The sequence below is a fragment of the Balaenoptera musculus genome, chromosome 8 (genome assembly GCF_009873245.2).
Source record: "Balaenoptera musculus isolate JJ_BM4_2016_0621 chromosome 8, mBalMus1.pri.v3, whole genome shotgun sequence".
Classification (NCBI taxonomy): domain Eukaryota; kingdom Metazoa; phylum Chordata; class Mammalia; order Artiodactyla; family Balaenopteridae; genus Balaenoptera; species Balaenoptera musculus.
In genome coordinates, this window is record NC_045792.1 from 7829574 (window position 1) to 7848741 (window position 19168).

Below are 19168 nucleotides of genomic sequence, written 5' to 3' on the forward strand. Positions count from 1 at the left end.
AATTTTTTGATTATGTCCAAAAAAATGTACATACCTTAATTTAAAAATACTTTATTCCTTAAAAAAATGCTCACCATCACCTGAGCCTTCAGTGAGTCTTAATCGTTTCACTGGGGGAGGGTCCTGCCTCGATGTTGATGGCTGTTGACTGATCAGGGTGCTGGTTGCTGAAGGCTGGAATGACTGTGGCAGTTTCTTAAAATAAGACAACAGTGTTTGTGGCACCTCAAAACAACTACAGTCAAGGGTCACTGATCACAGATCACCATAACAAATATACTAATAATGAAAAAGTTTGAAATATTTCGAGAGTTAACCAAAATGTATCACAGAGACAGAAGGGAGCAAACGCTGTTGGAAAAATGGCGCTGATCAACTTGCTTGACGCAGGGTTGCCACAAACCTTCAGTGTGTATAAAACGCGTTATCTGCGAAGTGTAATAAAGTGAAGCATAATAAAATGAGGTGTGCCTGCATATATTTTTGAGCTTTTTTCTATGCCTCGTGTGCCTCTTAAGCTTCTTTCTATAGTTTCCATCCTTTTGTGTCTGTGCTTCAGTCTGAGGACCGTGCAGAGACACGCTTCATGTTCAGTAAACCTCTAGTCATCTGTGTTCAATTTGGTCTTAACTCCATGAATTGAGTTCTTCGTTTAGGTATTCTACTTTTTAGTTTAGAAATTCCAAATAATAATTATTATTAGATTCTAAGTCTCTGTTAAAATTCTCCATCTTGTCACCTGTTTTCTTGAATATGTTCATCCAGTTCTTTTAAAATCTTTGTCTCCTAACTCAATATCTGCATCACTTAGTTTTCTCTTGTTTCTGTCTCCAGAAATGCCAGGTAATTTTTTATTGAATTCTGGACATTGCATATAAAAACTCATAGAGGCTCTGGAAGATGTTTTCTTGACCCAGAAAGGATTTAGTTTTGCTTTTGGCAGGCAGTTAGGCAAGGGGCAGATCATTTTAACCTAATTAATGCTGAGTTTCAGTCTTTTTAAAAGCCTTGTCTATTCCTGCTTCACTGTTATTTTTACAATGTAACCCTTCAAGAGTCCGAGTGAAAAGCCTCGGGTGTTTACTGGGCCTTTTCTCTTTGGTAGGCTCTGAACTCCAATTTCTGTCTTCCCAGCCCCAGGAAACTGCCAGAAGTTCTGCTCAGCTCCGTAGCCACTTCCTGCTTGACGTCTTAGTGTTTCATCCTGCACTGAACTGGGAAGATGCCTCATGAGGAAAAGTGGCGCTGAAACTCACATTTACCTTCTTTCTGGAATCTCAGCCACTTAAGTGCTGGAGTAGCTCTCTGATGATTTTGACAGATTTAAACTAAAATTTCTCCATCTTTTTTAGTTGCCAGGTTGCTTTTGGCAGGAGAGTTGTTCTGATATAAACTAATCAGCCATAGCCAGAAGCCAGGAACTTAATTTTTAAGAATGATTTCCAGCGAATCATGGTAGCCATATAGATTCCCCTGACCAGAGATATTTATGGTTTTTTGAAATCAGAATCTTTCTTACTCTCTAAATCCACAATTGCCATCTAATGCAATTTCCTCAATTATAAGACACTTGAGTCTGAAATAGCATGGAAGAATACACACTGGTCTCTAGCTGGAATGTGGGAAGTACCCTGTTCTCATCAGCTATACATCTATAACCCATCTCAAAGTTGAGTGCTCCCAGTGTCTTTTATACCTTCTTATATTAATTACACTTACTACATTATATTGTAACCATTTGTTTACTTTTTCTCCTCTGCTAGACTGAGAGCTGGAACCTGTTGTATTTATCTTTATACTTCCAGTGTCTACCACAGTGTCTGACATTTAGAAAGTATCAGCAAATGGTTTTAGAATAAAGGGTTCTTCTAAGTAACGTTATTTGTAGATATATCATATCTATTAAATTCTCATTAGTAGTAGTTTGAATGCAAAAAGATTTCTCCAGGAGTTCCCTGGCGCTCCAGTGGTTAGGACTCAGCGCTTTCACTGCCGTGGCCCCGGCTTCAATCCCTGGTCGGGGAACTAAGATCCTGTAAGCCATGCGGCCCGGCCAAAAAAGAAAAAAACAAAAAACAATAAAAACAAGAAGATTTTTCCCCTGGACTTGCCCCACATTTTGGGTGAGTTACCCTGTTAAGAGTCTGTGGATTCTCATGAATTGAATACATTCAGGGGGATTTTCAGGTTCCCTGGGTATTGAGACAGTGGAAGAGACTAATGAAAAAAGAGACTGATAACATGGACATTTTTAAATGTATGTCAAGAGATTCGTGTTCACCCTCGTCAGCGCCCCGGAAAGAAATTTTAAGTTCAGAGTTGAATAAAATGTATAGCAGACCAATAAGGAATGCCACGCTCTCCTGGAGTCGTGATCTGTCCAGTGCAGGGCTTTGATTCTGACGCCAACAAACTTTCTTCCACACCAGTGCTCCCTCCACGTTTGACTGCCTTAACACTTGCATGGGAACACAGATTTTCTTTCAATCAGGTATATATCTTTCCTGTATTATTAAAAGTTAAAATTACAGTCATATCAGATAACGCTGTAGTCAAATTATTCTGTGCAGATGAATACCTGACAGACATACTTTGCTTTCATGCCAGGTGACTGGTATCTGAATTCTACTAAGTGTATAGTGAATATATTTCTCTATTTGAAATTAAAGTTGGACTTATTTAAATTAAGGATTTGGTTTCCTGACAGATGTCTTATTCTCTTTCAGGTTCCGAGTCTTCATGCTTAGGATTTGGTATTTCTAATAACTTGAACCAACAGAAATGCTGGTAACAGTTGCATGGACTTCCTTTTACTGATTTTCTTACGCTCCAGAAACATACCATCCCATGTTAAAAGGATGGAAGTCCAAAGAATTCTTATCTTTATTTCCTAACATGCCTAGCTCCATTATACTACTGGTCAGTCCTGTGTGTTTCCTACCTAACAAACCCAGATCAAAGCCAAATGAAATGTCTTCTCCAGACTTTTCTCACTCCTAATTTTATAAATAAAAAATATTTTTATTTTATATGTAAATACTTCTTAGATTCCAGTTTCTGTTAATGATGGACTAGCTTGATCATCCACAGGAAATAATGATGAAATTGGACAATCTGAAAGTATTGTAGAGTAACCAGAAACAGGCAGAAACTGAATAAATCTAACCTTGAAAGACAATGGGTGACATTTGTTTATGGGTTTTTGCCTGAGGGCATTCTCCAGTCTTGGGTCAAGAACACAAACTGAAGGTGTTGAAGGATGGAGTTTGAGGCCAACAGAACAACCAGAAAATCAGAGGGAAAAATCCAGTAAAAAAAAATTACTATACATGTAAAGAAATAGGAAAATGTGATACTTACTCAAGGGAAAAACATAGTCAGTAGAAACAGACTCTGAGATGATCCAGATATCACAACGAGTAGACAATGACTTTAAAGCAGCTGTTACAAATATGCTCAAGGACTTGAAGATATACACACAATGAATTCACATGGGGAACTTCATCTGAGAAATAGAAACAATTAAAAAGATCAAATGGAAATTCCAAAGCTGAAAAGTATAAATAACTGGAATGGAAAATTTACTGATTGGGCTTAAAATCAGATTGGAGAAAATGGAAGCAAGAGTCAATGAACTGGAAGATCAATAGAAATTATCCAATCTGAAGAACAGGAAGGAAAAAAAGTAGAGAAAACACATATCTTGGATGAAGGCAAGAAATAAAAGTAGGGCAGAAATGAAGTGAATGCTCAGTACTAATAAATTCTAGCAATTAATTCTGCAAAGAAAAAAATGGAAAAATAAAACCTGGATTTTGAGTGTCTAGTTCTTGTAGTGTTTTTTTCCAAGAGTGAGAGGGAACATATCTGATTTCAAAACAGTGTGTTTTCGTTGGCTTTCATAAGGTCACTTCTCTCATGTGGCCATAAGTTTGTTAGCTTTCTGTCCTCTTCCTCTTTTTTTCTTTCATTCCTTCCAGTGTGGATGGCCTTTTCTGTCTGTGTGCTATATTCTGGAGCTATTTAATTATGAAGACAACTTCTGACAGTGGACTAAGGCAAAGGAAACATGGGATAGGTCATCATATACAGTTCCATTCTTAATTGGTTTGCTTTTTGATGCATTCTCCCGTTGTATTTCACTTCAACTCTAATTTTTGATTTTTCAAATCATAGTGAATCATTTAGTTATTTCTAAGCATCAATCTTTCTTAAGAATCTGTGAATACGAAATACCAAACGATATTTCAGAATGAGTGACTTTTAATTACTGATCCCTCTAGGTACAATTCTATTTCTGTTGGTTTCCCCTTCGTAGGTGTTTCACCAAAACCAGCAGCACTTTGGGCAGCAGCCCCCTTCCTGTGGTCCCAGTGGTAGCACCTTATCCTCAGGATGGTTTGGAAATGAAGCCCCTCATTCACATGAAGATGCCTGTATGTCTGGCTTCCACAGTCCCCGACTGTGGTCAGTCACCTGAGGAGCGCGTCAGAGATGACAAGGCACGAAGACCTGCTCAGCACATTTGCTGTCAAGACAAAAGAAGTGAGACCAACTCTGATGGTGTGGAAGCTGCAGCAGAGTTCAACAGAGGTACAGCAAGACATTATAAATCTTAAGTTTCTAGACAGTCTTCAGTTAACTAAGAACTGTATCAGGAAAGGTGATGCTTTCAGAATGTTCTCTCTGTGATCAACTCACGTATTTCTTAGATATTGGGTCGGGGGGTATTGGATACTTAAAAAAAAGTTGACTCGATAAAGAGTTCTTTGAAATTCTGTTATGCACACCATTCATCTCAGGTTGTTCATCCTGAGAACATTTTGGAAAATAAATCTAAATAGGCTTTGATTCAGTTTGTACCTGAAAGTAGACTTGCTAGAAGGATGCATTTTGTGATCCTGAGCTTTTTCATTTGAATTGATTCTGGAGTTGCAGCCTTTCTTTAAGATGGTAATTTGGGGGCTTTTAAGGGGTTTCCTTTAACCCTGAGATGAATTGTATAACTGTTCGTGAGAGCTCAACTTTATTTTAAACCTTTTAAACCTACTGTCTCCCTCACATTCAAACTAAATGTAACTGGGCTCTGATTTTGCTCTTGATTCTTTCTTTATTGCTCAAGGTAATGACTGTAGACTGCTTTGATAAAAATCAGCCTTTATCATTTCATAATGCTTCCAAACCTTTGTTTTTCAGGAGACAGCTGTGTGCCTTCAGAAGCAGAGAACAAAATTTTAAGTTGGAATCCTCTTATTTTGCCACCTGTTTCAAAGGACTGCACTGAAAAGACACCATGGTCTCCTCCTGGCATTCCTGTAGACAGCCCTTCAGGGGTCCTTCAGCAATCCCAGGAAACCTGAGGATGTGGCAGTGCCTCGTCATGTTTCCACTTCAAGCCAGTAACTGCACAAAACAGGCCTGGGGATGGACTGTGTGAAGGACATTAATTCAATTCAGAGAAAAATCGTTATTTATTTTTTGTAGTAGTAATGTCATATGAATGTATCTTAAAATGTGTGCCCTTTTATATTATTTATGCCTTAAAAGTTTCCCTCCCTATTTCTTCCTCCCCCCTCAGTAGTAAACAACCTGGTTTGGCATAGTTTTCAATCATATGAGAACAGTGGAATCATTCCACGTTGTCCAAGAGCCTCAGCGACAGTAAGAGCCCCTCCTACAAGGATCCCACCTATTGGCTGACTCAGCTAAGAGAGAATTGCACAGGCCGTTGGAACTTTTCAGATGGAAAGCTGTCTTTCACTATCATGTCATCAGACTTTCTGAGAACATTTGTAGTCAACCACAGTTATAGCCTGATGTTTGTAATAGCAGATGTCTTGTGAATTTGATGAGTGCCTTCCACAGAAGTGATAGTTGACCTGTAGACTGTCTGCACATGGGCACAAGTTATGTCCAGCTTTCTAGGCACTAATCACAAAGAGTGTCATGGACATGGTGGTGGTTAAGTCTGGTTGGGTTATTGCAGAAGGCAGAAAGGGAGCCAAGGCCAGAGAGAAAAAGAATGCCTACTAAAATTTAAAATTGCGTTTGTTTATAACATGGTCACCATGGGGCTCTTTTTGACTGTTTCTAAGAGTAAGAGCAAAATAAGACTTTCAAGTAGTGACTGGAAGAGAAAGGTCTGCATTTTAAGAAAAAAGGGAAGGTTCCAGGGGGACTATCTCGGCAGAAGCTCTCCCATTAGTATAGGATGTGTCATGGTGCCACAGCCCCTGAAAATCGATATTTTTTGATTTCCAGCTTGGGCAATACCTGGAAGATGGGAGTGTCAGAAAAGAATCTGGAGGTTTGAAGTTTCCAGACGTTTTTTCTGAATGTCATCGTTGTAACAGGCACCTAAAGCTTTGATTAGCAGAGCTCATACATCACAATTATTGCTGCCTCTGAGTGACAAGGACATTTGCAGCTGCCGTTGGAAGGCTTTTCTTCTCCACATCTAAAACAAAACAAAACAACACTCTAAGTGTATTTAATAGCTTGAGTCAAGCTTCATAGATCACTGCTCTTTTCTGGATTGTGCATCCCTTTGGGGAAGAAACAGATTCTACCTAAGAGTCAAGCAATTCCAGCACAAGTGGAAAAATTTTACAGTTTCCCAACAATTGCAGTGAAATAGACTAGAATACTGTACTAATCGACTTTCTATATAAATGCATCAATATCCCCTTACATATGTCTATATACTTTATAAATAGAACTGTTAGTGGAATGTGCGTTGTGAGCTGGGTCACTATGCAAGGATCACTTTGAGTAGAATGTAGTGGATATAATTTCATAGTCGGGTATCAGGGATGCTGCAGAGTCAAGTTCTCCATTCCAGACGTCCATGCCTGCAGTATACTGGATTTATTCTTCATGTTGCTCAGACGCAGTTAGCTTTGGAGGGGGATAGCTGTGACCCTCACTTCTGTGGCTAGCAAAGGACAAAGTCCTAGCACACAGAACATAAAGACATACCCTGTGTTTGCCAGTCAAGTTACGGCAATACAGTCACAAAGGGAGTTTTAGAAAACTGGGGAGTAAATGTTTGTAGGCAGTCATTTTGATTCAGGAAACAGAGGTGTATTAGCATGAGCCTTAGGTCATAAACTGCTTTTGAAGATTGACTTTGAATATGGGATTTGTCCACTAGGAAGAGAAAACAACTTTACCTTTAGGGCAATCTCATTGTGGACTGCTTTATTTATATTATTAGTAACGCTGTTTTAAGTGTTATCCCTTTTATTGTATTTTATTTATAAAAAAATGCCTTTATATATTGAGATATATAAATATAAATATATATATAATTGCCTTCATGTTTAGGAGTTATGAGTGCTCTCTAACCATGAGTTGTTCTGAACTTTTAGCCCTGCACAGTCACCCAAAACAGTCCTACCCTAATGTCACTTGCCAGGAAGTCAGAGGAAAGTACAGCGTGGGCGATGGCTCTAACATTTGTGAAGTAACTGCTGTGTACCAGGCACTGTGCTGGTGCTTGTGACTGCTATCTCAAATCTTACTGTTAAGACACATCTACAAAGTAGGTGGTAAAGTCCCCAGGTCACACAGGTGAGCCACAGAGCCTGCATTTGAACTTATCTGGAGCTGTAATCTGAGCTCCTTCCGTTTTTCCATACTGCTTTCCGAAAGCGGTGGTTCACTCTCCTGATGGAGCTGGTCCAGTTCTGTAAGCCCTGGTCCGCCCCGCCATGGGATTCCTCGGATGCTCTAACTCCACAACTAGAGAAGCTGCCTCTGTCCTCCATGGGCAGAGCTCTGAGCTTATTGCCTGGTCTTCCCGGAGCCCTCATTTCTCTCCATGACCCCCCTCACTACCAGCCCCGCACGGGAATTTGACCTTCTCTCAGCGTAATAGTGATCCTGTAATCCGTCAGGCCTCTTCTTGTTCCTTCTCCTCTTAGATTTCGCTGTGAGTCTTTGTTTTAGCATAAAACTCCCCCCACTCCTACTATATAATTTCACTAGCTCCTTTTTTTCCTTCTTTTGGTTATGCACTGATCGTCTGGTGATGGGTGCTCTACAAGATGTAAGTGAAATGGCAATGTTTTAAACCTTCTGAAGTGGTCTTTAGGAAAAGCATCTCTTTCTGGGTTTTGTTTTTGTTCAATGAGTCCTCGAGGACCAATACATCCTTACTAAGCTGATTGTGATGCAAATCTCATTCCAGCTACAGTACTGCCAAGAAGTTAACTTTATAACTGAATTTCATCTGTGTTGCTCTCTTTTAAAGCAATGACTTTTAAGATGCATGTTTTTGTATCATATTGAAAGGTATGTTTTATTTTCCTTAAAGTGGTAATATTATGTTTGAAATTGTACATATTTTAAATGATGTAGCTTTGACAGGTTTTATTTTGTCGATTTGATTTTATATTAAAAGAGAATGCTGCTTTCATGTAGAGTAGCATGTGAAGATGGGGATCCTCTGATTGCTCCCTGTTTGTGTAAAGCTGCTTATAGCCTGTGATTGGGGTGGGTGTACATCTCAGCCTGACATTTTTTGGACCCCTGTCCTCCCCTGAAAATCCCCTGTGCACACCCCAGAGCCCAGTGAGCTAATCCATTCTGTTCTGACTGCAGAGATCCAGGCCCTGAAGGAAAAAGATCCAGGACAGGTATTTTATGGGAGGCTGGGAAAATACGTGCACCAAGGAGCTCTGTCGAAGCAGGCAGACTCCCTTAGGGGAACTCGGTATTTCTTTGGAAGGAAGCAAGAAGTGGGAGAGAAGCAGCAGGAGGAGAGTGAGGAAGAGGGGTCCCTTCTGAGACCTCACCTATTTTCACCGTTTACCTAGAGCGATGTCCCTATGAACCCCAGGGTCGAAATTTAGTCTCAAGAAGCAGCTTTGCTTTACTGCCCTGAAAAACTCAAAGTGTCTGGGCTGCTTAGACCAGAAAGCCAAGAGGGACTTTTGCATGGGGTGAGGCCTTGTTCTGTTGTATTCCCCAGATTTAAAAGAGCCTTCCTTGAACCTCAGCCCCTGTCCTGAGAGCTGTGAGGGAACTTGAAACCCCTCTTCTAATAAAGTCTGAATCTGTGAGAACCTAAGGAGAGCTTAGTTTCTGTCAGTTTTCCGTCTCCTCTCAGGCGCCACTTTCCTGATTCCTGGCAGGATCATCCCTTGGCTCTCTTGCTGTTTCTTCTCATCTGAGTCCCCTGCGGAGGCAGCTCTGCTGACTCTTCCAGGCAGTGGAACAAGCATGCATTTGTGTTTCACCCAGATGTCAGACACACGCTTGGAGTCAGTGAGTCATGCTGGCGGCTGACAGAGTGTGACTTTGGCTCGCCCGGGTCCCCTCTCAGCCAGCTCCCCAAGCCTGGTGGCAAGAGCCCTGTCCCGTCTTGTTGGCACGGACTCCGGGGTCTAGCAACTGTGAGGCCCTTTGACAACGACAGGCTCGGTGCTATTCCTACGTGAAAGGTGAAAGGGAGACAAAGGCCCTGGGCACCTGGCTCTGCTACCAGCCCTGATTCAGCTGGTCCTACAGTAGAAGCTCGTGTTCTTGGGGAAGGAACTTGGGATGTGGAAAGAACTAGACGAGCACATCTCTTGCTAGAGTTGAATGAAGGGCACACACGCCTGCAGATCTTGCTTCCCATCTCCTAGCTTCCCCGCCGGTAGGGAAACCTGGGACCCAGCTGAAGCCAGGTCAGCCTTTCCCTGTGGGAGCTGCAATCGGAATAATCCTCCACTGGTGAGAGTATCACGTGTGATTTATCAAGGGATTTCTCAGTTCACGGACTTGGTGTGGAAGCAGGCAGCTCGCTCCTACGGCACCAGACACTGTTCCCAGCACCGTGGTTCTCACTTGCCCTCGGACAGCCGGTTGGTCTTCTCCCCAGTCGTGTGTCTTCCTCGTCTTTCCACCTCTGTCTTCCACAAGCTGGGCCAGGACTTGTCTCATAATCAAGTCATTTAGAGGCCCTGCAGTTGAGCCTCGTGCTGGTTGTAAAAGCCGGATATTCAGTGGGAAGGGGTAGCTGGGGTCTTAGCTACCTTGGCTTTAACACTCAGTATGACCGAGGGGATGTTCCCATCCCCACCTTCTCCCCTAAGCGTGTTGGCACCTTCCCCTTGAGGCCTCATGGTGTGGCAGTCACTGTGATGGTGACGTTTACTGGAGCCTCCGTGGATTCTTGTGCAGGATCCGAACCTGGGGTGGTGGGTGGTGGTTCAGTGCCTACAAAGAACAGACACAAGCAAAGGAGAGAGAGATGCCCTGGGGGTGCCCCAGATTGTTCCCAGAGAACAAGAGAGACTGAACATCACGCATGAAACTCAGGACTGTTTCCTGGCTTTGGGGATAAAATCGAGCTTACCTGTCATTGCCTCGGGGCCACCCCTTGAACCCCGATATTGGTGACTTTGCTCCCTGAGGGTGAAGTGTGAGAGTAAAGTTAGTGACAATTACACTCTCCCAGCCTTCCTGACCTCCAGGATGACTGGGCTTCCATACTCACCTGGGAACAAGCAACCGCCCAAGGCCGGTAGGAAGAAAAGGAAGAGGTGCGTTTCTTGAGCAACCAGCATAGGTCTCGGGAGAATAACCCTCCCTTCCCCGAGACTCAGGAACCCAGAAGGGGGTGGCCCTAGATGCCCGGGGTTGGGGGTTGGAGCCCTGATGGACATCTAGCATTGGGGAGAGGTCACAACTAAGGAAGAGCCTAGATTCCTTGCCCAGGGGAGTCTACATCTCATGGGGCCACCTTACGGGGTCAAGCAACCCTGCCCTTGAGCTTCCCACTCACAGGGGAACGTGTCCAGGTGCCGGCATTAAGTGGGCGGTGTCCTAGCAGCACGACCTTGGGCAAGCAACGCGCCTGCTCTGAGGCTCAGCGTCCTCATCTTTAAAACGAGCGTAATAGTAACGACCTCTTCAGAGTATTGGACAGAGAAGATGCAGCCGCACACATCCAGCACCTCCTAAGCCCATGGTCCACAGTGCACGTTCAGTCAATGCTCATTCTTGCCCCCTTTGTGTTTAGGTTGAACTGGAATCTGCTTTTCTGACACATCTATCCTAGGGGTTGAGTTCCTCCCATGAAACTTTGCAAAACTATTCAAATCCCTCTTCCAAATGAAAGTCATCCAATATTTGAAACAGCATGTCCAGCCCTCCTCTTCTCTACCTGGACGGTAATCTGAGTTCCCAACCATTGCCAGGCGTGTGCTGGGTGTGCCGTGTGTTTTCCACCCTCCAGGAGACAGCACTGCTGTCCGCATTTCACGAATGCGCTCAAATTCTCTCCGCTCTTTCCCCCGACGGCTTCATTTCCCACGCCCCACTTGGCTCCCCACCTTTGGGCCCCTTCCATTCTGTCCCCACCCACCTGAAGCTGTGTCACCTCTGAGCTGGCCAGGGGTCCATGGAACCGCTAAGTTCCTTCTCTCTGACAAGAAGACTCAAAATCTTTCTCAGTTACGTACTGTTAGGGTTTTGTTTATCAGTCTAGTAAACATTTATTTCCCGGCCACCATGTACCAGGGCATGTTGACTCCACTGCTTTGCTGGGCCCTCACCCAGGCCCATGAGCAAGGCCGGACAGAACGCAGCACTCTGAGAGGACGCAGCAGCTCCGTGGGGCTCCCCGATCCTTGGACGAGGGAGTGCCGTGGCTGCAGCAACTGTCCAGGCTTCCGGCCACTGCCTCACTTTCCGGGACCCTCCGCAGAGCTATGGGCAGCCTCGGCCAGACTGTGACCCTTGTTAAACTCGGGGCCAGGGGATTCTCATTCCCGGCCTCTTCTTGTCTTGCACTCACATCTCTGCTTCTCTGAGCCAACGTGCAGGCCTGATTCTGAACCCCCCAGGCCTTGGGCAGAGCAGAATGTGGAAGGATGGGGACAGCTGGGCTGGAGCAGAGGAAGAAGATGATCCTGGAAATAAATGGCTTTTCCACGTGTGTCCACGAGGGCCTTGTTGGAGGCCAACCGTAGGCTCCCCCTGGGGACCCCAGCGGGAGACGGGCTGAAGGCTGGAGAGGAAATGGGCCAGAGGCTCCGCGGTCCACACGGCTCCCGCTGCGTTCACGGCTGAGAGGAGGGGGGGATGGGGGAAGGAGGGACAGAGGGTCCAGCAGGGGTTGCGGCTTAGTCACTTTGTAAACTGCTCCTTGGAGACCGGAGAGGAAATGAATGGGGCCCTAGATGGAGGGGTGAAGAGAGGGAGAACAGAGCAGGGGAAGAAGGAAGGGGAGGCGGGAGAGGTAGAGCCCCCTCGGGGCCTGGTGTCTGTGCCAGCTCTGCCTTCCATCTGCTCGACCACTCTCGGTGCCCTTCCACAAACAGCCCTTCCTGGGCCGCTGTGGGCAGGACACCCCGTTTCTCTGGGCCTCCGTTTCCTGATGGATGAACAATGTGGTCGTAATGCCCACCAGCCGCTTCTCTGAGTTGCTGTAAGAGCTGGCTGCGTGGTGAAGTAGGAGAGGTCTGCAAAAAGCATGAAAACCACTGTACAGAAGTGGGGGGTGGAACGAGAGCAGACCTTGGAATCAGATCCGCGTTCGGACCCTGGTTCCACTAGCTGGGTGACAGCAAGCAAGTGACTGACTCCAAGTCTCAGTTTTTCCCCTACAAAAGGAGGCTACTATTAGAAAATTGTTAATTTTGTTATGTGTGATAATAGTTTTGTGTTTATGTAAGACAATGTTTCTATTTGTTTTTTCAACGAATGCTAAGATATTCAAGGGTGAGATGTCATGGTATCTTTAAAATACCTCCGTGAGGGCTTCCCTGGTGGCGCAGTGGTTAAGAATCCACCTGCCAATGCAGGGGACACGGGTTCGAGCCCTGGTCTGGGAAGATCCCACATGCCGCGGAGCAACTGGGCCCGTGAGCCACAATTACTGAGCCTGCGCGTCTGGAGCCTGTGCTCCGCAACAAGAGAGGCCACGATAGTGAGAGGCCCGCGCACCGCAATGAAGAGTGGCCCCCACTCGCCGCAACTAGAGAAAGCCCTCGCACAGAAACGAAGACCCAACACAGCCAAAAATAAATAAATAAACAAGAACGCTAAAATACCTCCGTGAAAATAAAATCGGTGAAGCAGCTTTAGCCAGGTCTTTAGCTCCGCATTGGTTCAGGGATTTTTACGGGGCAGATGCAAAACCTGCTTGACACCAAAGTTAGCATTTCCCTGTTTTTGTAAAAGCCTAAACTCGTTGAAAAGTCGTGTTAGGTGTTCTCAGTGGAAGTGGTGGGCAGGAGAAAGGAAAGAGCATTTGGAGGCACTTAAAGTGAAGAGGAAGAGATTTCCCTGACCTGGGGACAGGTCAGAGGTTCCTGGGTCCCTGGGACAGGATGAATCTGAAGGCCAGGCCCATGACCCAGGGGGGCAGAGAAGTGGAGAGCCCCCTGGAGGCTCGGGCAACAGGGTCAGCAGCAACCATAAGGGACCCGAGGTTCGAAGCTTCTCCGTTTTTGGTAACTCGTAAACCTCCAGGATTCTGGTGGGACCCTGGGAGGGGCAGGGGCTCCAGTATGGAGTCCACTTTATTTGATTTTAATGAAATAAAGGAACAGATACTCTTGCACACATAAGTTTGTGGAGTGAGAGTCACACCCACCTCCCTGCTATTGTTATCATTAGTGTTGCTGTTGTTTCTATTATGAAATAGCCTGGAGCCTGCGCCGTGACACCAGGTTTGAGTGCGTGTTGAATGCTGCTCCACTAGAGGAAAGCTTGGGCAAGGCTGAGGTTCCTCCCCTGTAGATGTTCCAGGCCCTTCCCTGCTCCAGCTGGCAATGGGGCTTCTATCATGTCTGCAGTGACAGTGTTAGGACAGCTTTCTGTGATTGAGGGCCTGGTTGGAGAATTGAGCCTTGGCTGGACCCAGTGGGTGTCTGTCTGGATAGGGCCGAGGAGGAGCCAGGCCAGGCACCGAGGTCTGTGGAGGAAGCCAGGGCTCAAGGAAAACTCTTGCCTCTATCTCCATCTTCAGGCCTGGTCTACTCCCTCCTCCCCCCTTCCCAATCCCCCGCTCCCCAACCTGGCTTGATTCTCCAAGTTCCCTGGCTGGGGAGCTGGAAGGAGGAGGGAGTTTCCAGAATGTCTCTGTAGAGCTCCAGTGGGAGGCTTGGCAACTGGAAATTGTCAGCCATCTCCTTGGCAACCGGCAGCCAAATAATTCTCGGAATGGAGGAGGCAGGGGAACTCTCTGCAGGCTGGCCAAGAGAAGCAGGCCTTCGGCCCCCAGAAAACTTCAATTCTTTCTGACCCGTGTCAGTCAGCGTCCAGACGGGAGACAGAGGCCCATCAGTCAGTTGAGAAGAGAACTTACTATAAAGAATTGGTAACTGGGTATCAAGTTGCTAATTAAGTAGCACAAGAGAATGTTTAGGTGTCATGAGGTGGCAACTGCTGGCGCTGGGAAAACAAAGGAAGAGGCTGGAATCACTGAACCTTAGACATTTCGAGGAGGGGGACCCAGAGCCTGGGACCCAGACCTCTGAGGAGGAGGCTCTGAGTAGGAAGCAAGGACCCCTGGGCTTGTGCCCAGACCTCTGAGGAAGGGGCTCCTGCCAGCTGGGGGAGGGGTCTCTGGGGCAGGGACGTGGGGGTGGGTGGTGGCTGATAAAGCTGCGAGTGTCGGAAAAACTGCAAACTGGATTCAGCTGCAGCGTCAGGGTGGGCCTGGGGTGAAGAAGTGTCGTTGAGATGACGCTTACGGGGACCACACAGACACGAGGAGATGCCCACCCTTCGTCCTCCATCCTGCAACCTCCCTTTAGCAACTCCGACTGGGGAATCTGCGAGGAAACAATTGGCAAAGCGGAAATGGGGCTCACAGTGCCCAAGGTCAGCGTTGCAAAGCAGGGGACAGAGGATGGGTATGGAGCTGAGAAGCAAGACTCTTAAAATATTAGCCACTGGGGGGTGGGAAGTTCTGGTCTTCCAGCCCCAGCTTTAGCGGAGAGAGTGGTGCTGAGCACATAGTAGGTGCTCATCTAATATCACTATCTGGCCACTGCCTTGGTTGGTTCCTGAAAGGGCACGTGGACTTCCCTGGACTTAACTCTGGTTTGTCTGGAAGAGTTACTGACATTCACAGGCTCTGACAGCTGGAAGGAATTTGTATAATGTTAAAGATGAAAACAACATCAGTGAAGAAATATTTAGGTAAAAGTGGCCTTAAGAAAACTAACTATAAATCTCTGTGATCAAATAACACATTAAAGGTAAAGGACAAGATAAATAGATCCAGGGGACAGAAATAGAAATGAGTCGAGAAATATATCCCAGTACATATGGATTATAGTATATGATAAAGGTGGTATTTCAAACCAGAGGGGAAAAGGATAGTTTCTTTAATAAATTGTAAAGACACAACTGGCTGTCTGTCTGAAAAGACAAAACAAGGTTAAGCTCTCTACCTCATGAGTTATGAAAACCAAGTTTCAAATAGATGAAAGATTTAAATGTATTTAAATTTAAACATTTAAAACAATTTAAATATTGGTTTTTATATTTAAACAATTTCATGAGGAAATATTTAAAACAATTTTAAACAATATTTAAAACAATTTAAATATTTAAAACAATTTAATGAGGAAAAAATTAGGAGAGTATTTAAACAATCTAGGGTTTGAGGAGATTTTTCTAAATAAAGCAGAAAGTCCAGAAGCTATAGAGGAAAATTTTTAATGTTTAAATTTTAGAAGGATAAAAGGTAACATATACAAAGTCAAAAGACAATTTATAGACTGGAGAAAATATTTCAATTATCACCAATAAAGAGTTAACATCTATAATATACAAAGAGTTCCTACACAAAATAAGAAAGAGGAATGACCTAGTCGAAAATGGACAAAACAAAATGTCAGTACATTTATGGAAAGATGCTCAAAGTCATTAATAGTCAAGAAGACGCAAATTTTTAAAGTGTGACATCACTTTTCATTTATTGGAATAACAAAAAGAATGAGGAAGGGGAAGGGGAAGGGCTGGGGAAGATGTGGGAGAGAAAACACTCTTAATCACAGCTGGAAGGTATGTGAATTACCACGGAATTTTGAGAAAGGGATCTGGTCACATATATAAAAACTAAAAATATGCATCTCTTTGACCCAGTCATGTCATGTCTGGCAATTTATCCTATAGGGGGGAAAAAAAAACCCCAGCAAACTCCAGTATGCAAGGTTATGCATAGAAAAAATTCTTTATAGCACTTTATGTGGTGGGTTTTCCCACCATACTAGTAATGGTTGAGTGATACACATATATCCATATACTGTAATGTTATGCAGCTATTCAAAAGAATAAATTACACAAAGACAAATGCTGTATGATTCCACTCTAGATACCTCTAAAGTAGTCACGCTCATAGAAACAGAAAGGGTGGTGGTTGTCCATGGCTGGGGTAGAAGCGGGGATGGGCAATTGTTTAAGGGGTACAGAGTTTCAGTTTTGCAAGATGAAAAAGTTCTGGAGGTCGGATGCACAGCAATGTGAATACTTAACACTATTGAAAGGTACACTTAGAAATGGTTAAGATGGTAAATTTTATGTTATGTGTATTTTACCACAATTTAAGAAAAAATAAATTAGAAGGATTTTCACGAGGTTATGTGAGAAAAGCAACTTGCAGAGAAATCAGTGTGGTATTTGTGAAATAAATGGCAATGGATGTACATAAATATCTGTTGGGTAGTCCAGATCTGCTTGGCCGTGATCTGTGTCCTCTGGTTCCAGAGCGCTCTCACCCTCCTCAAGGTCCAGGATTCCAGGCTGGCGCTGAACTAAGCTCACTAGCTCTGTCAGCCTTTGGGTGGTAAAGCACCCTTTAGACTTTTGCCCTGGTGCTCCCCCATCTCAACCCTCCTCCTCCAAACACCAGGTCCCCACAGGCTCTGGTACTGCCCGCCAAGGCCCACAGCTGTTTCCAATATTCTGCACAAACTTTATTGAAATGGGAAGCCCCATTTCTCATCCATCAGGCCCCAGCTCCTCCTGATTAGGTACATATGACCTGACCTGTCAGCAAGGTCTGAGCCAGCAATCAAAGGGGAGATTGTTCTGAGCCAGGAGGTGAGAGGGGCGGGAGCCTGGGGAGCTGAGAAGGGCCCAAGGGAGTCTTCAGCCAGCCTGGGGCAGATGCGGGTATTCTCAAGCTGAGGGGAGAAAGGGATGCAGGCCTGGATAAATTCTTTAAGGGCCCCTGGACTGCTTATCTTCTCTGGCCATATCTTCTCTCTCTAGCCTCCAAGCCTCTTCCAAAAGACGTATCCTACAGCAGGAGCATCTCCCCATCCCCAAGCTCCAAACTCAGCCCAGTTTCTCTTTCCTCTCATCTCTCACCTGTACCACAAAACCCCTCTGAATGTAATAAAAAAGAAAAGGTATCTCTTCACAATTCCACTCTTCCTAGAGCTGCAGAATCATCAAAACTCAAATATTGAAAATAACTTAGAGATCACCTAAGTCTCAACTCACTCTCAACGTAGAAACTCTCTCAACAGCATCTTGACCAATGGTCATGACAGTTGATGTTTGAACATTCTAAGCTATGTGGTCCAATATGGTAGTCCCTAGCCCCCTGCGGCTATTTAAAAATAAATCCCAGACTTCCCTGGTAGCGCAGTGGTTCAGAATCCACCTGCCAATGCAGGGAACACGGGTTCGATCCCTGGTTCAGGAAGATCCCACGTGCTGAGGAGCAACAAAGGCCGTGCGCCACAACTACTGAGCCTGTGAGCCACAACTACTGAGCCCACGTGCCACAACTACTGAAGCCCGCACACCGCAACGAAGAGTAGCCCCGCTCGCTGCAACTAGAGAAAGCCCACGCGCAGCAACGAAGACCCAAAGCAGCCAAAAATAAATAAATATATTTATTTAAAAAAAAATAAATCCCACATCTGGGTATATCTCCAAAGGAATTGACATCAGTATCTCGAAGATGTATCTGCACTCCCATCTTCATTGCAGTATCACTCACAATAGCCAAGATATGGAAGCAACCTATGTGTCCATCAATGGATGAAAAAAAAGATAAAGAAGATGTGGTATAAATATACAATGGAATATTATTCAGCCATAAAAAGGAAATCCTGCCATTTGTGATCACATGGATGAAACTGAAGGGCATTATGCTAAGTGAAATAAGACAGAAAGAGAAAGATAAATTCTGTATGGCGTATGTGGGATTTTTAAACAAGAAAAAAAGTCAAACTCAGAGAAACAGTAGAATGGTGGTTGCCAGGGGGCGGGGGTGAGGGAAATGGGGAGACATTGGTCAAAGTGTACAAACTTTCAGTTATAAGATGAATAAGTTCTGAGGATCTGATGTACAGCATGGTGACTTTAGTTAATAATACTGTATTGTATACTTGAAATTTGCCTAGAGTAATTCCTGAGAGTTATCACAAAAAAGAAAGAAAGAAAGAAAAAAGGTAACTATGTGAGTTAAATATGTGTTAATTAACTTGATTGTGGCAATCATTTCACAATGTATACATGGATCAAATCATCACGTTCTACACTTTAAATATATACAGTTGTATTTGTCAATTATACCTAATAAAACTGGGAAAAATTTAAAACTAAAAATTCAGTTTCTCAGTCACACTAGTCACATTTCCAGTGCTCAATAGCCACGTGTTGGACAACGTGTCAAGAAATTCAAGGGATCTCACATTTTGCCCTAGTTGCAAGGTAACAAGTTAATCTGCCAGTTTCGTGAACGCTGCAGAAGACATGACTCCAGGGTCTGAGACAAGGGGCTTTATTATTTATAGCAGTATCAGTAGTCAGAGTATTAGCATTTTCTTGCTCTAGTTTTCTGAGCTCCAGTTCCTACAGGGCAACGTGAAGAGGGTCAGAGATACCTGCTTATATGTGCATGAAGTGGGTCACAATACTAGACAAGAACCCTGAGTTTAGAAAACCTGAATCTTTTATAACAGGCAGGAACCATGCTGTCCTTTGTTCTGGAGGAAGACACTACCTCTACCTTCCAAGGCTGTTGGCTATACAAAGGTTCTTGAAAAGTGTCCAGGAAAAAGGGCACTCAGTGTCTCTGCTTGCCAAACGTGCAGAAATGCAAGACCCGTGGAGAACTGTCTCCTGGCATAATGAGGATATTGAACACTTCCATTGTTGCAGAAAGTTCTGTTGGACAGAGCTGCTCTAAGCAACGAGGAGC

At 44.5% G+C, this 19168-nt stretch overlaps 1 protein-coding gene across 4 annotated transcripts in view; it reads left to right on the top strand.

Moving 5' to 3' along the window:
• The window catches only part of CDON (cell adhesion associated, oncogene regulated), a 108805-nt gene extending 99758 nt beyond the window's left edge, over positions 1–9047 (top strand). For all 4 annotated transcript variants that reach the window (XM_036860907.1, XM_036860909.1, XM_036860908.1 and 1 more), the window contains 2 exons: positions 4319–4593; positions 5197–9047. In XM_036860907.1, the coding sequence (XP_036716802.1) occupies positions 4319–4593; positions 5197–5360 (439 nt within the window). In that variant the 3' untranslated portion in view covers positions 5361–9047. The remainder of the gene's footprint in view (positions 1–4318; positions 4594–5196) is intronic.
• The last annotated feature ends 10121 nt before the right edge of the window (positions 9048–19168 follow it).